At 42.9% G+C, this 21,097-nt stretch overlaps 1 protein-coding gene across 1 annotated transcript in view; it reads left to right on the top strand.

Moving 5' to 3' along the window:
- LOC115481349 (next to BRCA1 gene 1 protein-like) overlaps positions 1-21,097 on the top strand; it is a 91,728-nt gene that overhangs the window by 28,042 nt on the left and 42,589 nt on the right. Inside the window, 4 exon segments of the mRNA XM_030220416.1 lie at positions 1,415-1,633; positions 9,701-9,775; positions 13,792-14,009; positions 15,261-15,428. Coding sequence (XP_030076276.1) covers positions 1,415-1,633; positions 9,701-9,775; positions 13,792-14,009; positions 15,261-15,428 — 680 coding nt within the window.

Below are 21,097 nucleotides of genomic sequence, written 5' to 3'. Positions count from 1 at the left end.
TCGCTCCAAGGTATGACCTCACCTTGAGTATTGCATTCAATTCTGGTCACCATATCTCAAAAAAAAAAAAAATAGCGGAATTAGAAAAGGTTCAATGAAGAGCGACCAAAATGATAAAGGGGATGGAACTCCTCCTGTAAGAGGAAAGGCTAAAGAGGTTAGGGCTCTTAGCTTGGAAAAGAGACGGCTGAGGTGAGATATAATTGAGGTCTACAAAATCCTGAGTGGTGTAGAACGGGTAAAATTAAACCCTTTTTTTTTTTTTTCAAGAAGTCCAAAGATTAGGGGTCACTGAATGACGTTACATAGAAATACATTTAAAACAAATAGGAGGAAATATTTTTTCACTCAATGAATAGTTAAGCTCTGGAACTCGTTGTCAGAAGATGTGGTAACAGTGGTTAGCGTATCTGGGTTTAAAAAAAAAAAGGGTTGGACAAGTTACATTGTAGAACATAGTAGATGACGGCAGAAAAAGACCTACATGGTCCATCTAGTCTGCCCAAGATAAACTCATATCTTGAATTTGTACCTGTCTTTTTCAGGGCACAGACCGTATAAGTCTGCCCAGCAGTATTTCCCGCCTCCCAACCACCAGTCCCGTCTGCCCTCCCCTATCCTAGCCTCCCAACCACCAACCCCTCTTCCCCCCAGCTGCTCCGCCACCCAATTTCAGCTAAGCTTCTGAGGATCCATTCCTGCTGCACAGGATTCCTTTATGCATATCCCACGCATGTTTGAATTCCGTTACCGTTTTCATCTCCACCACCTCCCGCGGGAGGGCATTCCAAGCATCCACCACCCTCTCCGTGAAAAAATACTTCCTGACATCTTTCTTGAGTCTGCCCCCCTTCAATCTCATTTCATGTCCTCTCGTTCTACCGCCTTCCCATCTCCGGAAAAGATTTTTTTGCGGATTCCTGGAGGAAAGTCCATAGTTTGCTATTGAAATAGACATGGGGAAGCCACTGCTTGCCCTGGGATTGGTAGCATGGAATGTTGCTACTCTTTCGGTTTCTGCCAGGTACTTGTGACCTGGATTGGCCACTGTTAGAAGCAGGATACTGGGCTAGATGGACCATTGGTTTGGCCCAGTATGTCTATGCTTATGTTCTTATGTCATTCATAATACTGAGCATCTACGCCTACACGATGCCGGTATTGGGTGAAGCATGCAGGACTTTCTTCTTTTCAATCTCTGTTTCCATCCTCTGGTTGGGCATAACCTACAGATTTTAGTCTGGTCTGGTGGAACAAAAGGAAAGAAAATTAGCAGGTAAGATCTAATTTCTCCATTCTACTGTCCACAGTAGCCAGTCTCGTCCACCTCCAACTATCCCCCCTCCTCACAATGTGCCTTTGCAAATGTTGGTGGTGTCTGTTATGGAGCCTTACATGTCCATCTTTGTTCTAGGTTGCCAGCAAGCAGGGGAACCAGCTGCAAATGAATGTATTTGAGGAGAGCCATTCACGAGCCGGAGCACCGCACCCCACTCGCAAGCAGGTGTGCAACAAAGCAACATCGGAGAAAGCACCAGCAGTAAAGAATGGGAAGAAACCCCTTGCACACTATTCCAGCCTCGCAAAATCCTTGAGACAGGGTGGAAGGATTGAAATAGAATCTCCCAACAAGGTATTCTGCAGTGAAAAACCTATGTGATGCCTTTTAAAACACTGTAGATTTGAAACTATCATGAGTAAGTAAAACCTTAATGATCAGTGGCTCAATTTTAATTTATGTGGTACCCATTAATGGGGAGAAAAATACCTGTCTCCATAACTTCCTTCCCCAGTAATACAGTAAATGTTCCATCCAGCCTGCCCAACAGGATGGCCAGAACCATACTTGCCACTCTATGCAGGTTATACTCTTTTATGATTGAACACTGGCATTGCAACCAGGGCAAAAGATTTCTGTCACATGTAGTTCTATATAATGCCGCAGTATCACAACACCATATCATCAATCTGAAGAGTAGCTTTATTATTGTGTCTTCAGCACAGTCACATTCATCTCTAATTTCAACCTTAAGATGTCTTCCCTTCCCCCATAGAGATGCGTAATACCCACACTCATAGCATATGATATAACTGTGATACAAAACATGCATACTTGATCCTGACCTGTCTTTGCCACCACCAAATGAGAAAAATCTAACATACTTTACAAATTACTATCTTGTTTGTAATTTTAAGAGGAAACGGCACATAGTATTAACACAAAATTTGTGAGGCCTAATTTTAGACCATGTAGGTGCTTTAAAAAAAAAATTAAACCTGCAAAAACACAGTACCAACATTTTATACAACTAGCGTTTCATTGTGGAAGTCACTATATAGCCAAAGCTTGTTTGGTTTTTTTGTTGTTGGTTTTTTTTTTTTTTCAATTGGGCTGAGATTTGTGACATTCCACAGGCAAGCTGAAAATGGTAAAATTCAGCCACTCTTTTAAACTTTGTGTTCTCAAGTCCAAATGCTGAAATACCAGGAATAATTTCAAGTTAAAGCCTGCATTTGCAGTGTGCAGGCTTGAGCATGTAGCTTGGCTGAATATCCACATTAAATTTATATGGATAACGTATCTGTATAACTTTTGTTGGCCTCCTAGGAGGGTTTCATGCCTTTTTTTTTTTTTTTTAAAGAACTTGAATAGAGAAGTTACGGAAAAACACATAACTAGCTTACCTTCCAGAGGACTAAATGCTGTTGCTACAGCAGTAGAACAGGGAGGTCATTTATACCCTTTCATCTCAGCATGTCTTATCTTCCGCCTTGACCGATATACTCATATCGCCCCTCTCCTCAAGTCACTTCACTAGCTTCCGATCAGATACCGCATACAGTTCAAGCTTCTCCTACTCACCTACAAATGCACTCGATCTGCAGCCCCTCCTTACCTCTCTACCCTCATCTCCCCTTACGTCCCTACCCGTAACTTCCGCTCTCAAGACAAATCCCTCCTTTCAGTACCCTTCTCCACCACCGCCAACTCTAGGCTCCGCCCTTTCTGCCTCGCCTCACCCCATGCTTGGAACAAACTCCCTGAGCCCATACGCCGGGCCCCCTCCCTACCCATCTTCAAATCATTGCTCAAAGCCCACCTCTTCAATGTCGCTTTCGGCACCTAATCACAACATCTCTACTCAGGAAATCTAGACTACCCCAACTTGACATTTCATCCTGTAGATTGTAAGCTCTTCTGAGCAGGGACCGTCCTTGATTATTCATTTGTACAGCGCTGCGTAACCCTAGTAGCGCTCTAGAAATGTTAAGTAGTAGTAGTAGTACGCTGTACTGCTGTAGGTAAGCTAGGTAACAGTCCAGTGGATATAAAACCTTTCATTAGTGATCTCACCAGTCCAGTCTAGAACTTGTGAATGTTGTGTCCATTGACCAGCAAGTAGTGATACAAAATTGTGCTGTGCTTTATAAGGACACTGCAGCGCCTAGGCTAGTGTGGTGAGGCCTGCTCCTGGTCCATAGTTCATTTCTGAGTGGTTTTGGGTGCCTCTGGTGATTTGATTCAGACTCTTGCATGGGAAATAGCCCTCAGTCGGCAATGCACTTCTTGTGGCCCACATTGGGCTGTGGAAACATCTTTTAAGTCTCCTCTGAGTTAGTTTCCATTTAAGAGTAAATTGTTATTTGGTGAGGAAAAATAGGTTTGGGGGAGGGATGACCTGAAGAGACTTCCTTGATATTGTCTTTCCATGAATAGTGCTTGGTTTAGGGATGCTAAACATTTATAGACCAGGACATCCAGGTTATATTCAGCAACCTCATTAACAGTACAGACAGTCTAGGAGGCAAGAAAGGGAGAATTGAAGGATGTCTGCCTTCAAACCCCCCTTGTTCCAACTATTTATTTATTTATTAGTTCGTTAGTTACATTTGTATCCCACATTTTCCCAACTATTTGTAGGCTCAATGTGGCTTACATAGTACCGGAGAGGCGTTTGTAGACTCCGGTGTAAACAAATACAAAGTGATATTGTGGTAAGATAAAGTTCATGTGACACAGCCACATTAGGGAATCGTACAACGGAAGAGATGTGTTATGTCCATTACGTACTTTACTTTTGTTGTGTTGCAGAGATCAGGCGTTTATGTTGGATTGGTAGGGTATGCCTTTTTAAACAGGTTAGTTTTTAGTTTTTTCTGGACGTTTAGGTGGTTGTGCTTAGTTTTCAAGGCTTTTGGTAACGCGTTCCACAGTTGTGTGCTTATGTAGGAGAAACTGGATGCATAAGTTGATTTGTATTTGTATGTTCATGTTGATTTGGATGTGTTTCTAGTTGGTAGGTCGATCAGGTCTGTCATGTATCCCGGGACTTCACCGTAGATAATTTTGTGAACCAGAGTGCAGATTTTGAAAGCAATGCGTTCTTTGATTGGGAGCCAGTGTAGTTTTTCGAGGAGGGGTTTTGCGCTTTCAAATCGTGTTTTTCCGAAAATAAGTCTAGCTGCCGTGTTTTGAGCGGTCTGATGTTTCTTTAATGTTTGTTCTTTGCAAACTAATGATGGTGTCTAGGACTTTTCCTCAAAAATGTCAATAGGTGGTCATCTGTCCTACTTTCTCGAAGAATGGACCAGGTTAACATTTGATCACTGGGTACTAGACATATTCCTAGCTAGCTAAGGACTGGAATTTACCCATTCTCTCATAGATTTCAGCGGTGTTATTTAATCTTTATCTTTTACCTTTGTGTACATTGTTGAGATGTTTGGGGGTGCAATACAAGTTGTATGCTAATGACATACAGTTTGTACTACCTGTTGACAACTCTTTTGAAGATACTTTTGTTAAATTGAGATTTTACCTTTCAAAAATATTGCAATGGATGGAGGGAAATTGTTTGAAATTGAACATTTCAAAAAACAGATTCTTTTTTCTCTGGTACAAAAGGTGTAAATTGTTGTAAGATTTTTAACATTGACTCTGCTAATATCCCTATTGTCCATCAGATCAGAAATTTGGGGGTGCAACTTGACACTACATTATCTATGAAAAACCAGGTTGGAAACATAATAGCAAAGGTATTTTATAAATTAAGAATTGTACGGCGTATTAGATCACTGGTTTCGGTTGAAAACTTTTGTAGTTTGTCCACTGTTAGATTACTGTAATGGTTTGCTAATGGGGATTACCAGTAACATGCTGATGACTCCCAAATCTACCTTTCTACCCCTGATATCTCACCTTGCATCCAAACCAAAGTTTCAGCGTGCTTGTCTGACATTGCTGCCTGGATGTCTCAACGCCACCTGAAATTAAATATGACCAAAACCGAGCTTCTCATTTTCCCCCCAAACCCACCTCCCCGCTCCCCCCGTTTTCTATTTCTGTTGATAGCTCTCTCATTCTCCCTGTCTCCTCAGCTCGAAACTTTGGGGTCATCTTTGACTCTTCTCTCTCCTTCTCTGCTCATATCCAGCAGACCGCCAAGACCTGTCGTTTCTTTCTTTACAACATCCGTAAAATCTGCCCCTTTCTTTCCAAGCACTCTACCAAAACCCTCATCCACACCCTTGTCACCTCTCGTTTAGACTACTGCAATCTGCTTCTTGCTGGCCTCCCACTTAGTCACCTCTCCCCTCTCCAGTCGGTTCAAAACTCTGCTGCCCGTCTCATCTTCCGCCAGGGTCGCTTTACTCATACTACCCCTCTCCTCAAGACCCTTCACTGGCTCCCTATCCGTTTTCGCATCCTGTTCAAACTTCTTCTACTAACCTATAAATGTATTCACTCTGCTGCTCCCCAGTATCTCTCCACACTCGTCCTTCCCTACACCCCTTCCCGTGCACTCTGCTCCATGGATAAATCCTTCTCCACTACTGCCAACTCCAGACTTCGCGCCTTCTGTCTCGCTGCACCCTACGCCTGGAATAAACTTCCTGAGCCCCTACGTCTTGCCCCATCCTTGGCCACCTTTAAATCTAGACTGAAAGCCCACCTCTTTAACATTGCTTTTGACTCGTAACCACTTGTAACCATTCGACTCCACCTACCCTCCTCTCTTCCTTCCCATTCACATTAATTGATTTGATTTGCTTTATTTTTTGTCTATTAGATTGTAAGCTCTTTGAGCAGGGACTGTCTTTCTTCTATGTTTGTGCAGCGCTGCGTATGCCTTGTAGCGCTATAGAAATGCTAAATAGTAGTAGTAGTAGTAGCACTACAAGTAGTTCAGAACGCTATAGTCCAAGTGATTAAAGGAGGCTCTCGTTATGACCGTGTCCAATTTTGAAATCACTGCATTGGCTCCCTGTAAAATTTCACACTGAATTTAAATTTTTATTGCTAGTTTTCAAACTATTGAATGGTAATATTTCACCGACTCTTAGTGCCGCTCTAAGATGTTATCAACCTACTCGTTCTCTGAGATCATCTCAGAAACAGCTACTTTCTATATCAAAGGTCTGAAATCATGGCATGCTAACCATTGAACAAAATATGGACCAGTTAAAAAAGCATTGAAAACATTTGGTTCCTCTAATGTATAAATTATTTTAATACCATGTAAATTTTAATCTACTGTATGTTTGAGTTGTAGAGTTTTTTTTGTATAGTTTGTTGTGTAAAGAAATATTTTTTTATTTTTTTTTAAATATTTTGTATATGATTTGTTCCCTGCTTAGACTTTTAAAGATATAGGTTATAAATAAAGTTTTATTATTATTATTATTTCATTTTGGAATCTCATTTCAGAAATCCTTCCAAAAGACAGGTGGTAAAAACTGTAGATGTAGGGGCCATAGTTCCTGTTACCGAGTGAGGGCCTGGGAATATAGTCAGTCTACTTCATCGTTCCAAAAAAGGAAGGCTCCTTGCAGTCTTTCTTGGACCTCAAGAGAGTAAATTTCCCCCTTCAATTTCAGAACTGAAACACTTTTTTTCCTTCCAGGCAAATTGTCTAATGGCTCTGGATCACACTTAAACACCCTCCCCCCTGTCCCGTCCAATTTCCACCAATACATTTAGGAATCTTCAGGCTATTTTCTATTCTGTCCTCCAGTGTTTCATACCTCTTCTCAACCACTATGTTATCAAAATCTGTCAATGAGGCTGTCTCTTCCTATAATACTATTCTCTCCTCTCCTCTCCTCTGCTCGCTCCTCCCATTCTCTGTTCTGTAAGACGTATTAAACCCCCACCCTCGACTGACTTCTAAAATCTGGTACCTACATTCCTGTGCACAATCTGTCGAATGCCTTTGGCTGAAATCTTGTGCATGCTGACTTCATACATTTGAAATTCTTGCTAACTTCCTTCCAGTTTGCTCTTTCACTTGCCAAACAGGACTACTACATCCATCCAGTTGACAAACTTTCTTGGCTCAAATCTTCAACGTCTCTTTTCCACATTGAACTCTCTCCTCAAAGTGCCTTCACCTCCAACCCCCCCTTCACTTTTTCCTCAGACTCTGGCTGAGTACTTTCATGATAAAGGTTCACAGCATTAACCTTGAATTCTCAACCAAGTCACCGCCACATCGCCTTCCCTCAGTCCGTTCTCTCAACCCTTCTTCAACCCCTGCCTCCTTTTCTGAAATCACTGAAGAAGAAACTGCACATTTTCTTTCCTCCTGGAAACTACCTGTTCCTCTAATCCTATTCCCACCCATCTACTTAGCACTCTCTCTCCTACTGTTATCCCATCTATCTGTCATATTCTCAGTCTTTCACTTTCCACTGCGACTACTCCTGATGCCTTCAAACATGCCATAGTTACACCACTCCTCAAAAAACCTTTGTTGGACCCTACCTGTCCTCCCAGCTATCGACCCATCTCCCTCCTCCCTTTCCAAGATAGTTGAACGTGCTGTTCATTGCTGTTGTCTTGACTTTCTTTCATCTCAAGCTATTCTTGATCCACTTCAATCTGGTTTTTGTCCTCTTCATTCAACTGAAACAGCGCTTGCTAAAGTCTCCAATGACCTGTTACTTGCCAGATCCAAAGGTCTCTATTCTATCCTCATCCTTAATCTATCTGCTGCTTTTGACACTGTTGTTCACCGCTTATTCCTTGATATGCTGTCCTCGCTTGGATTTCAGGGCTTTGTTCTTTTCTGGTTTTCTTCTTATCTCTCCCATCGCACTTTTAGTGTATACTATGGATTCTCCTCCATTTTTATCCCACTATCAGTTGGTGTACCTCAGGGCTCTGTCTTGGGACCTCTTCTCTTCTCCATTTATACTTCTTCCCTTGGTACTCTGATCTCATCCCATGGTTTTCAGTGTCACCTTTATGCTGATGACTCCCAGATCTACCTCTCCACCACAGAAATTTCAGCAGGAACACAATGAACTTATGGGCCAACTCTTTTCAACTGAAACTGAACACTGAAAAAAACACACTGCCTCATCCTCTCATCTCAACACAACACGTACAAACCCCACAACCTTAATCACCCCAGACCACACCCTCTCTATCTCAGACAATCTGAAAATACTCGGCGTTACAATCGACCGCAACCTCACATTCGAGAGCCAAGTGAACTCCACAACAAAGAAAATGTTTCACTCAATGTGGAAACTTAAACGTGTAAAGCCTTTCTTCCCGATGGAAATATTTCGCAACCTTGTGCAATCAATGGTACTAAGCCATGCAGACTACTGCAACGGAATCTATGTGGGATGCAATGAACAACTCGCAAAGAAACTCCAGACCGCTCAAAACACAGCATCGTGGTAAATCATGATTTGATAGCGCCAGACCCCTCCGAGAAAAACTGCACTGGCTTCCCATCAAAGAACGTATCGCCTTCAAAATCTCTACCCTCAAGATCTCTACCCTGGTCCATAAAATTATCTACGGCCAAGTCCCAGGATACATGACAAACATCATAGACCTACCAATCAGAAACATAACCAGATCATCTCAAACATATCTAAACCTCCACTATCCAAACTGCAAAGGACTCAAATACAAAACAACTTACGCATCCAGTTTCTCCTACATAAGCACACAACTATGGAACATATTGCCAAAAGCTGTGAAACGACCTACGACCACCTAAACTTCAGGAAATCACTAAAAACCTACCTATTCAAAAAGGCATACCCCACCAACCCAACATAAATACGTACACTCTGCAACACAGGATAACCAAAGCTCGTAATGGACACTATATGACCTTTCCTCTCCTTAACTCCCACTATACTTGAAACACATGTACCTTTATGCGACCACAATATCACCTTTGTATTTGTTTCTCTATCGGACTTGGCGAATGCCATTACGGTACTATATGAGCCACATTGAGCCTGCAAATAGGTGGGAAAATGTGGGATACAAATGTAACAAATAAATAAAAATAAATTGCTTTGTTGAGGTGTGAGAGTAGTCCATAGAAGTGCTTTGATGCATGGTCACATTATGCTATTGGGACAGTCCAGGTTGTGTATTGTCTTCACTGTTTTGTAAAGTGGGATTATTTCATGTGGGAGAGACGTGCAAGTTGGACTTGCCTGCTCTCCTTTTTCTTTTTTTTTTATTGGGGATGGGAAAGAGAATTTTATGTATTTTACTGTTTACAGCCCACCTTTCCTGTTTTGTTCAATGTGGCAAATATAGGTTGAATCCCTTGGATGAAAGTTATCAACAGTTTTGCTACCATGCCCTTCCAAATAATTCACATCATTTGAGTGGATGACTGGAACATTTCCATGAAATTAAGCTGTGATTTTCTCTACGCAGGACAAGCCAGTTATGGATCAGGATAACCATCCCAGTGAAAAGCCTCCAGACTGGTTCAGCAGTTACATGATGAAGGTAAGTTTGTTTTAGTGCTTTGTGAAATAGACTGGTCTATGGAACTGATTGCTGTTCTCTCCCATTTGGAACGCTTATTAATTAAGGAGAAGACGGCTCGGAGATTATGAGAAATCATACACTCCTGTGCATTTCTTCCCCATCCCTCTCACTGGTAGGTGAGCAGTTCTTCTTACCTGTATCTGTCTCCTCCACTGTCAGCTTCAATCTGAACTCTGAATGCTCAATACCGGCAGATCCCGCAGGACTATAGGAGCTAGATACAGGTAAGAAGCGCTGATTTCTTTATTTCTTTATTTGGATTTTGCTCACCCCTTTTTCAGTAGTAGCTCAAGGTGAGTTACACTCAGGCACACTTGACATTTCTCTGTCCCAGGAGGGCTCACAATCTAAGTTTGTACCTGAGGCTATGAAGGGTTAAGTGACTTGCCCAAGATCACAAGGAGCAGCAGCGGGATTTGAACTGGCTACCTCTGAATTGCAAGACTGATGCTCTAACCACTAGGCCACTCCTCCACTCCAGAGGCAAAAGATTCTGGTTGGTTGTTACTACTACTACTACTTAACATTTCTAGAGCACAACTAGGGTTACGCAGCGCTGTACAAATTAACAATTAAGGACGGTCCCTTAATGGTTGTTCCGGTTAGTGAAAGCCCTGGAGGTGAGGTCGTGGGTTAGAGGGATCTTGAGGGGCAGAATTGGTCCTGGAAAAGGCCACTCGTATCACTTTTGTGAAAAATTAATGGGTAACGGGGCATATTAGGATGAGATTGGTGAAGAGATGGATGAGATTTCAGCTTTGTTCCTTGACCTTGTGAGCAGACACATTCCATTATAAGACGTGTAGCATGTCTTGTTTTCTTAGCGTTGTAGGACATTTGCTTTCCCTTTTCTAATGTGAAAATAAAGGTCAACAAACAAGTTCTGGGTGATACATTTTAACTGGATTAAAGCTTTCAAGAGTTATGCTCTCCATCAGGTCAATGAAGAAACAGTACTTGTTATTTCTGTGTACCCCAGTGGACTAACACTGAACCCAAAATTTCCTTTGGTTTAGATGATTTGTCAAATTTTTATTTCACTTTCACCAAATATATTTTTGAAAAGTCTTTGAAGGTGAATTTTGATGCTGTTAATGATGGCAGAAACTGTTTCATAGCTGAAGATATCACATATTAATTTGGCTAATAATGTCCTATTTGCACAGTAGTTTGTGTGCTGGGGGAGAGGGATGTGCAGCAGAGGTGCAGCGAGATAACATTTTTAACACAGGTTGAAGGGATAAACACCCTGAAATCTATTTTTTGAGGGAAATGATCACTTTCAGAAATGGTGATCAGTAAGATCCACTCTTACATAGTAACATAGTAGATGACGGCAGAGAAAGACCTGTACGGTCCATCCAGTCTGCCCACAAGATAAACTCATGTGTATACCTGACCTTGATTTGTATCTGCCATTTTCAGGGCACAGACTGTAGAAGTCTGCCCAGCAGTAGCCCCGCCTCCAAACCACCGGTGCTGCCACCCAATCTCCGCTAAGCTTCTGAGGATCCATTCCTTCTGAACAGGATTCCTTTATGTTTATCCCACACATTTTGAATTCCGTTACCGTTTTCATCTCCACCACCTCCCGCGGGAGGGTATTCTAAGCATCCACCATTCTCTCAGTGAAAAATACTTCCTGACATTTTTCTTGAGTCTGCCCCCCCTTCAATCTCATTTCATGTCCTCTAGTTCTACCGCCTTCTCATCTACAGAAAAGGTTCGTTTGCAGATTAATACCTTTCAAATATTTGAATATCTGTATCATATCACCCCTGTTCCTCCTTTCCTCCAGGGTATACATGTTCAGGTCAGCAAGTCTCTCATACGTCTTGTAACGCAAATCCCATACCATTTTTGTAGCTTTTCTTTGCACCGCTTCAATTCTTTTTACATCCTTAGCAAGATACGGCCTCCAAAACTGAACACAATACTCCAGGTGGTACCTCACCAACGACTTATACAGGACATCAACACCTCCTTTCTTCTGCTGGTCACACCTCTCTCTACTGTCCTACAGCCTGGCAACCTTCTAGCTGTGGCCACCGCCTTGTCACACTGTTTCGTCGCCTTCAGATCCTCAGATACTATCACCCCAAGATCCCTCTGCCATCCTGTACATATCAGACTCTCACCGCCTAACACATACGTCTCGCGTGGATTTCTACTCCCTAAGTGCATCACTTTTGCATTTCTTTACATTGAATTTTAATTGCCAAACCTTAGACCAGTCTTCTAGCTTCTGCAAATCCTTTTTCATGTTTTCCACTCCCTCCTGGGTGCATAGGCGCCCGGTATAAGAGGCTTGGAGAGGCTAAGCCTCCCCTGCTGTGCTCTGAGGGGTTTAAATTGTTGATTTACCTCCATCCTCACAGCAGGAGCTGCAGTGAAAGCCCTCTAGCCTTGTGTAACCAGTTGTAGAAATTGGTTTATGGTTTAATTTGTTTACTTTACTGCTGGGAGAGCAGGGGGTGGGGGGTTGGCTGGAGGTGTCCTGGATTGCCAGGGAGATATTTAACGAGGATGACTTCCTGACCTGCACTGAGGACAGATAGCAGCAGAATCGGATACTGGGCCAGCATGATCAGAAAAAGTCACCAGACAACAAAGGTAGGAAAGATCATTTTATTTTCATTATAGTGTTTGGAATATGTCCACTTTGAGAATTAGGTGCTCAACATTAAAAGTTTATATTTATTTACTTATTTATGGCATTTTATCCCACATTAAACATGAATTAGGGTGTTTTGTGGCTCTACATGAGAATTGTGATATTATGATCCCTTGTTTCATATTGTTGACGGTCTGCATTTTCCGTATGGGTGGTATATTGGTGTATTAGGTTCTGCCCAGTGTAATATTGATGGTACAGTAAGGTTCTGAGTGTGTTTTTGCACAAAGTTGTGCATAGCGTTTTGCAGTTGAGCGATTGTGCTTAGAATATGCTTTGAGCAACCACTTTATTCTTTGACATATGATACATATCTAATATCTAAGTTTAATAAAAGGTATTAATTGTGACTTTTATTTTTATTTATTTTTTTCTGTGTTATCAGACAATTATGGATTTAAGCTCCACCCCTGGCCCCACCCTAACCCCGCCCCTTTAGCATCCTCAAACAGTTGGGCCACCGACCGCCTATGCCTGGGTGTCCACTCTGTTACAAATCTTATTATCATCCGCAAAAAGGCAAACTTTACCTTCTAACCCTTCGGCAATGTCACTCACAAATATATTGAACAGAATTGGCCCCAGCACCGATCCCTGAGGCACTCCACTTCGGGTCCTATCTTCAGCCTGTCAAGTTTATTCGAGAGCTTCCTGTGGGGAACTGTGTCAAAAGCTTTGCTGAAATCTAAGTAGATTACGTCTATAGCACGTCCATGATTCAATTCTCTGGTCACCCATTCAAAGAATTCAATGAGATTCATTTGGCACGATTTCCCTCTGGTAAAACCATGTTGTCTCGGATCTTGCAACTTATTGGCTTCCAGGAAATTCACTATCCTTTCCTTCAGCATCGCTTCCATTACTTTTCCAATAACCGAAGTGAGCCTTACCGGCCTGTAGTTTCCAGCTTCTTCCCTATCGCCACTTTTGTAAAGAGGGACCACATCCACTATTCTCCATCCTACGAAATTGCATTAGAGGCCGAATAATGCAGAACTGCAATGTAGATAAAGCCTTACTGATCAGTTGTTTCCTGCAGTTTTGCTTATCTTGTCTGCTGGGCATCCCAGACTCTTTTAAAGTTCACCCTGCAATTCAGGTAGGATCCTTGTTACGAAGTTTTTGCTGTGATAATATAATCTATGGGTGAGTTGTTTAAACTATTGCATGTACAGAATTATTTTGTTTTTGAGAACTTGATGCATTTTGGTGGGGGGGGGGCTGCTTGGGGAATGAAATGAAATGTTTTATGTCTGTCTTTCTGTGTCATTTCTTGATCCCCTCACCTTCTCGTTATCAGTTTAGAGAGGAGGTGGTTCAGGAGACAGTGGAAAAACTGGTCGGGAAATTCAGCAGTGTGCCTGACTTCCAGAGTCAGCTGGAGGCTACGTCCAGCAGCACTTCGTTAGCATCCGTTCAGGCTCCAGACTCCCAGTCCACACTGAGCAACCCTTACGACTGGCTTCTAGCGTGCAGTAACTGTCTAAAGCCAGTGATTGGAGTACGCTACCAGTGCAGGTATGCGTGGATGTGTTCAGGGGTTCTTCTAGTAAAAAATTTAAAAAATGTGGTTTGAAAATAAGAGAGTGACATGAATGACTGATCTGTAACCTCTATTTCCCCTCCCCCCCCCCCGTGCCACTGGGTGTTTGGGCCAGCCACATAACAGTAATTGAAAATGCATAGTTATTTCTCTTGAATAATTGATCAGTATATTAAGGAACCTTGTACATTATTTGTTGGGAATATCTTTAGGGAATGTATAACTATTTTTTTTTTATAATTTGTATCTTTATTAATAAATTCAATTTTCACAACAAAGTGTAAATATGCAATCGGCATTATTCTACAAATGAAATTCAAAATACAATTGAATAATTGAAAGAAAAATATAAGTGCCTATTTGTCCACAAACAAAGAAATTTGGTACCAAGATAAAAGAATAAAAAAAAAGAAATTAAAGCATATTAGCGGCTGCTGCCTCGGGTTATCGACCCAAGCCTGCTTGTTAGGGTGGGCATACTACATTCACATCGGCTCTAGCATCAAGAAATTCTTTAAACTGTTTTGGGTCTACAAACTGAAACTGTTTACCCTCAAGCAGTACATTACAAATACAAGGAAAACGTAATACAAAATTGACTCCCAATGCCAACGCTCTAGGGCGCTGCTCCAAAAAAGCCTTGCGCCTTATCTGTGTAGGCCTCGAGAGGTCTGGGAAAATTCGAACCTTTGAGCCCAGAAACAAATTTTCTAAGTGTCTTAAGGAAAGTCTTAAAACAGCATTGCGGTCAGGCCCCAGTGCAAAAGTGACCAGCATAGTTTACCTCTGTGTAATTATTTCCAATGAATTTTCCAGGAAGGAGGTAAGATTCATCCCATCCCCCACCACTAGGGGATTTCCGACAGTCCCCTTCGGATTCCAGATGTAATAGGCCCGAGTAATGGGAGGTAGTGAGTCTCTATCCATTCCGAGAATATCAACCATATATTTTTTTGCCATCTCGGTAGGAGAAATTAAAGGAGATTTGGGGAAATTTAGAAACCTAAGGTTAAGTTTCCTAACCTGGTTCTCCAGGTACTCCATTTGTTTATGCATGAAATTATTGTCTTTAACCAATGCAGTTTCCAAATTCCCCATTTCTTGAAGCTCATTATTCACTTTATCTAATTTCAAGGTCTGCTGTGCAGTCACTTGCGCTTGGAGCAGCGCAGCTTCAGACAAAACTTTAATGTCACCAGTATGTATAACTATTTTTTTCCTGTCAGCATGTGTCCTACGTACAGTATCTGTGAGACATGTGAAGGTGGAGTTTATGCCCATGACTTGAACCACAGCTTCCTGAAGCTTCGCAGGCCGCTGCAGAGCACCTCCAGTTCCTGCAGTCTCAAGCAGTGTCCTGCACCCCGTCCTCCATCAAACCTGGAGCAGGTCAGGTAAGTGGCAAGAGCATCCTTTCTGCTGTGCTCGGGGGGGGGGGGGGGGGGGGGGGTGACAACACAGAACTGAGTTTTCAGAAACCTTACCAAGATTTTTCTGTTTCAAAGGCTGGAAAGGTCAGTAGCTGAAGTCTGGAGGACATACAGTATGTATGAAAAGTTTGTGGAAAAAAGAACAGCAAATGGTGCCCTGAAACATTGAGTTTAATAGGTGCTGGCCTGCAGTATAAATTTACAAGGCAGCCTTTAAAGAAGGGTTTATGACCGCTGAGGTTCTGTTTAGCTGCTTCCCAGTGGCTTTGGGAAATCATACAGGAAAGCATAGAATGTGATGATAGAAGAGAACCAGATGTCCATCTACTCTGTCCATTCTCTTACCTTCTGCAATACTTGATCGCCAGCTGTTCCTTGTCCGAGCCCCAACTTCCTTCCTCCCTCTACTGAGGACCCTCCCTTCATGTCCCTTCTTTTCTGAACTCCTGCATTGTTTTTTGCCATCCCACCACTTTTTCCATATGTTTACTGCCCTTTCCCAGAAGGAGCATTTGTGATTTTTACATTTATTTCCAGGATGTCACAACTTAGTAGAAAACTTTTGTATGGACAAAGCATTACAGCTGAATATAGGGTTTTTCTTACTGACTTGAATATATAAGACAGTGTTTCACATGTCTCAGGTAGATGCCTTTTTAAAATTGTTCCAATGTACTGTATGTCTTCAAGCGGACAGTAGATGAACGGTACAGCTCCTGCTTGGTGCTTGCTGTAGCTCCGAGTCCTAACCCGGGTGTTCCTGGCTGTTGGTCGAGCAGGGGGTGTTTGCTGGCTGATTTTGCTCTGTTTGGATGACACTCGGTGGTCCGGATTCCTGAACCGCAGCCTGGGTGCACCCAGAGGGCCTTGTCCCCTCCCCCCCCCCCCCCCCCCCCACACACAAAAAAGCTACGCTCTATTCTTGTGAGGCATCTTTACAGAGTGAGCAGAAGATGTCTCTTTCCCTTGTATTTGCTCTTTGGTATGCTGTTTCTTTCTCATTTTCTCTGACTGAGGTAAGTGAACTCTGTTACTGGTGCAGCCTTTCACATGCATCTTTACTTTGAGTTCAGCTGTGTTATTTGTTCGCAGAGTTCTGCGTTATTCTCGGTACTAATTTCCCTGCGGTTTGTTTTTCTCCTTTTACCGTGCATGCTGATACCACAGGCTCCTTCCCTAGCTCAGCGGTTAAGGAGGGTGGCCTGGTTTAGCTGTTCCTGTGCTTTCTCTGCTGGTTGTGCTAATTGTCCTCTGGCTGTTTGGGCACAGCTCTGTTGCTGAATGTAGTGCATGCCTCCATTTCTCGATGCAGAGCATTTCTCTATTCACTGTAGAGCATGGCTCTGTCTCTGCCCATAGAGAATAGCTCCATGTCTGAGCGTGTGGAATTGTTCTATCTCTGGACTTTAAGCACAGCTCCGTCTATGGATAGAGCGACTCGGTTCCTTCTCTGAATATACTACTACTACTTCTTAACATTTCTAGAGCACTACTAGGGTTACGCAGCGCTGTACAAATTAACGAATAAGGACGGTCCCTGCTCAGAAGAGCTTACAATCTGACGCATAGCTCCATTTGTGCACATAAAGCATGGCTGCATCTCTGAATTGGGGGCACAGCTCAGTCTCTGACTGCAGAGCATGGCTTCAGTCCCTGAGGTAGATCCCTGCCCTCCTCTGGATCTAGCATACAGCTGCTTTTCAGCATGTAGACTGCTGCACTGTATTAGAGGATGGTCTCGGCTCCCCTTTTGCTTCTCCAGCACAGTTCCGTTTTTGAAGCTGAAGTGCAGCTCCTTTTCTGATGGTTGAGCTTGTTCTGTTGGTTGAGTTCAGACCCTTTTCTGCAGGTGGTACTCTTCTCCATCTCTGCATGTTTAGTGCTGCTTTCTAGCTGGCGATAGTCCACATCTCCATCTCAGAAGGTGCAGCTCCTACCTTTTTCACATGCAGGTCATGTTTACTTGTCTTCATGGTGGACTTGCTCCTTCCAGCATGACTCCTCTGCATAGGGTCCTCAGCTTCCTCTTTCATTGGGGAACGCGGCTCCTTGTCAACAAGGGGTAGGGGGGAGTGCAGTCCCTTCTTAGGGCTGGCCCCTTCTAGTCATTTGGAGGGTGCCTTCTCCTTTCCACATTGGGCACTCATCCTTCTATGCTCCTGGAGCACTCCCATTTCTGTGGCTGGAGAAATATCAACCGGCTCACCTTTATCCACATGTTTGTTCACCCCTTCAAAGAAATGTAGTATATTGGTGAGGCAAGATTTCCCTTCACTAAATCCATGTTGACTTTCCTGCTTATTTCTGAACGAGAAGGCCGGCCATCTTCCGACACAAATCGGGAGATGGCTGGCCATCTCCTAAACCCAGCCAAATCGGTATATCGAAAGCCGATTTTGGCCAGCTTCAACTGCTTTCCGTCGCGGGGCCGGCCAAAGTTCAAGGGGTTTCGGCAGTGGTACCGAAGGCGGCCTATAATGGAAAGAAATGGCCAGCTTCTGCCTATAATGGAAAAAAGAAAGCCTGCCCTGACAAGCATTTGGCCGGCTTCACTTGGTCCCTTTTTGTTCACGACCAAGCCTTAAAAAGGTGCCCCAACTGACCAGATGACCACCGGAGGGAATGGGGGATGACCTCCCCGTACTCCCTAGTGTCACCAACCCCCTCCCACCCAAAAAATAAAAAAACATTTTTTTGCCAGCCTCAAATGTCATACCCAGCTCCATGACAGCAGTATGCAGGTCCCTGGAGCAGTTTTTAGTGGGTGCAGTGCACTTCAGGCAGGCGGACCCAGGCCCATACGCCCCCCACCTGTTACACTTGTGGTGGTAAATGGGAGCCCTCCAACCCCCCCCCCCCCAAAACCCACTGTACCCACATGTAGGTGCCCCCCTTCATCCCTAAGCACTATGGTAGTGGTTTACAGTTGTGTGGAGTGGGTTTTAGGGGGGGTTGGGGGGGCTCAGCACCCAAGGTAAGGGAGCTATGCACCTGGGAGCAATTTGTGAAGTCCACTGCAGTGCCCCCTAGGGTGCTCGGTTGGTGTCCTGGCATGTGAGGGGGACCAGTGCACTACAAATGCTGGCTCCTCCCACGACCATGTGGCTTGGATTTGGCTGGGTTTGAGATGGCCGCCATGAGTTTCCATTATCGGGAAAACCAATGGCGGCCATCTCTAACACCGGCGATCTCTAAGGCCGGCCCAAATGTTGAGATTTGGCCGGCCCCGACCGTATTATCGAAACGAAAGATGGTCGGCCATCTTTTTTGATAATACGTCAGGTATGCCATTTTGCAGGGCCGTCCCCGGAGATGGCCGACCCCGTTCGATTATGCCCCTCTTTGTCTCATTAATCCATGCTTTTGAATACTCTCTGTAATTTTGTTCTTTATAATAGTCTCTACCATTTTGTGCAGCACTGACGTCAGACTCACCTGTCTATAATTTCCTGGATCTCCTCTGGAATCTTTTTAAAAAATCGATGTTACATTGGCCACCCTTCAATCTTCTGGTACCATGCTCGATTTTAAGGATAAATTACATAATACTAACAATAGCTCCGCAAGTTCATGTTTCAGTTCTATCACTACTCTGGGATGAATACCATCCGGTCCAGGAGATTTGCTACTCTTCAGGTTGTAGAACTGCCTCATTACATCCTCCAGGTTTATAGAGAATTCATTCCGTTTCTCCGACTCTTCGGCTTCGAATACCATTTCTGGCACCGATATCTCACCCAAATCTTCTCTGTGAAGACCGCGCAAAGAATGCATGTGCTGTGGAAGTGTCAGGTGTTTATAAGTGTGCATTGTTAAGAGGATATTTTTTTTTTTTTTTTTTTTTTTAAGTAGGATGTTTGTTGCAATCCTTCTGTATATTCATTTTTTTTACCCTCTGATGTTTCTAGTCTTCATTTTTAATCATTAGAGATTTTTTAAAACTTTTAGTGCTGTTCTGTTCAGAAATATGGATGCACTCACATTCTTGGAAACCTTTACCTTTCTCTACCTTCTTACAACTAACGTATTACCATAAGTACGTAAGCACCGCCATACTGGGAAAAGACCAAGGGTCCATCAAGCCCAGCATCCTGTCTCTGACAGCGGCCAATCCAGGCTTTAAGAACCCGGCAACCCCCCCCCCCCCAAAAAAAAAAAAAAAAAAAATTATAATGTTCAATGGACTTTTCCCTCGTGAATCTTTCCAAACCCCCTTTAAATTCCGTAAGGCCAGCTGCTGTCACTACATTCTCCGACAACGAGTTCCAGAGTCTAACTACACGCTGAGTAAAGAAAACTTTCTCCTATTTCTTTTAAATCTACCATATTCTAGCTTCATCTTGTGTCCCCTGGTTTTGTTGTTGTTTGAAAGTGTAAACAAACGCTTCACATCTGTCCACTCTACTCCGCTCATTATCTTGTAGACTTCTATCATATCACCCCTCAGCCGCCTTTCTCCAAGCTGAAGAGCCCTAACCTTCTCAGCCTTTCCTCATAGGGAAGTCGTTCCATTCCCTTTATCATTTCGTTGCCCTTCTCTGCACCTTTTCTAATTCTAACTTGCTCTGGACGTTTCTGGTATTTTGGGGACTGGCTGTGGTAGTACTGAAATTAAACACTATCCTAGTCTATTCAAGGTGGTGGACTTTGGTCCTGGGGACTGAGGAACTGAGTTCGATTCCCAGCACAGGCAGCTCCTTGTGACTCTGGGCAAGTCACTTAACCCTCCATTGCCCGCCGCATTGAGCCTGCCATGAGTGGGAAAGCGCGGGGTACAAATGTAACAAAAATAAAAATAAATATGTCGCTACTGAATCTAAGCGGGTTACATAAGTTCAAAGTCATACCTGTGAGATCAGGAAGTCGTAACAGAATTATTCATTCAAGTACTTTTTGAGAAGATGTCAATCCTTTATGGAACTGCAGATAATCAAAAATTGTCCGAAATTCGTACAGGTGAAGAATTCCACAAGTTACTAGCTTGGAAAACAAAATGTGCGTCACAAAAATTCTTATACCGTACTTTTAACAGGTGGAAATCCACACTGTAAAGTTGAATAAATATGGGAATTCAATCTGAAAACTGGATAAACTTTCAACTGCAGGAGAAGACAGGAACAGTTCCCTTGTAATATGTTAAATATAATGCAAGGCCGCTTAAAAAAATATATATATATATGTGCAGAAATTGGTAGCCAATGTAAGCTTCTTAACAATGGTGTCACATGATCATAACGAGAGCAGCCATAGGTCATTTTGGGTGCAGTATTTTGTAATAATTGTAGCCTTTTAATTAATCTTTATTTTAGTCCTACGTATAAAACACTATAGTAATCCAACTGAGGTAGCACAATAGCTTGAACCAGCATGCAAAAGTGTTTAGTAAAACAAAAAAAAATCTTACTGCTGTCAGTTGTCGTAATTTAAAAAATAGCTTCTTACTCAAATAACTTATCTGTGGAATCATTGTCAAATGAGTATCCAAAATAGTACCTAATACCCTAGAGGATTTTTCAAACCGTTAACTGTTCTCCTGAAGCAATAGTTGCACTGCAAGGGACCAAAGTAAGTATCATTACAAAAATAGAACAATTTGGTCTTGGCTGCATTTAATTTTAAAAGATGCTGACAAA

This window comes from Microcaecilia unicolor, chromosome 12, assembly GCF_901765095.1.
Source record: "Microcaecilia unicolor chromosome 12, aMicUni1.1, whole genome shotgun sequence".
NCBI classification, from domain to species: Eukaryota; Metazoa; Chordata; class Amphibia; order Gymnophiona; family Siphonopidae; genus Microcaecilia; species Microcaecilia unicolor.
Note: the sequence above shows the minus strand (reverse complement) of the source record. Positions and strands in the feature narration are given on the sequence as shown.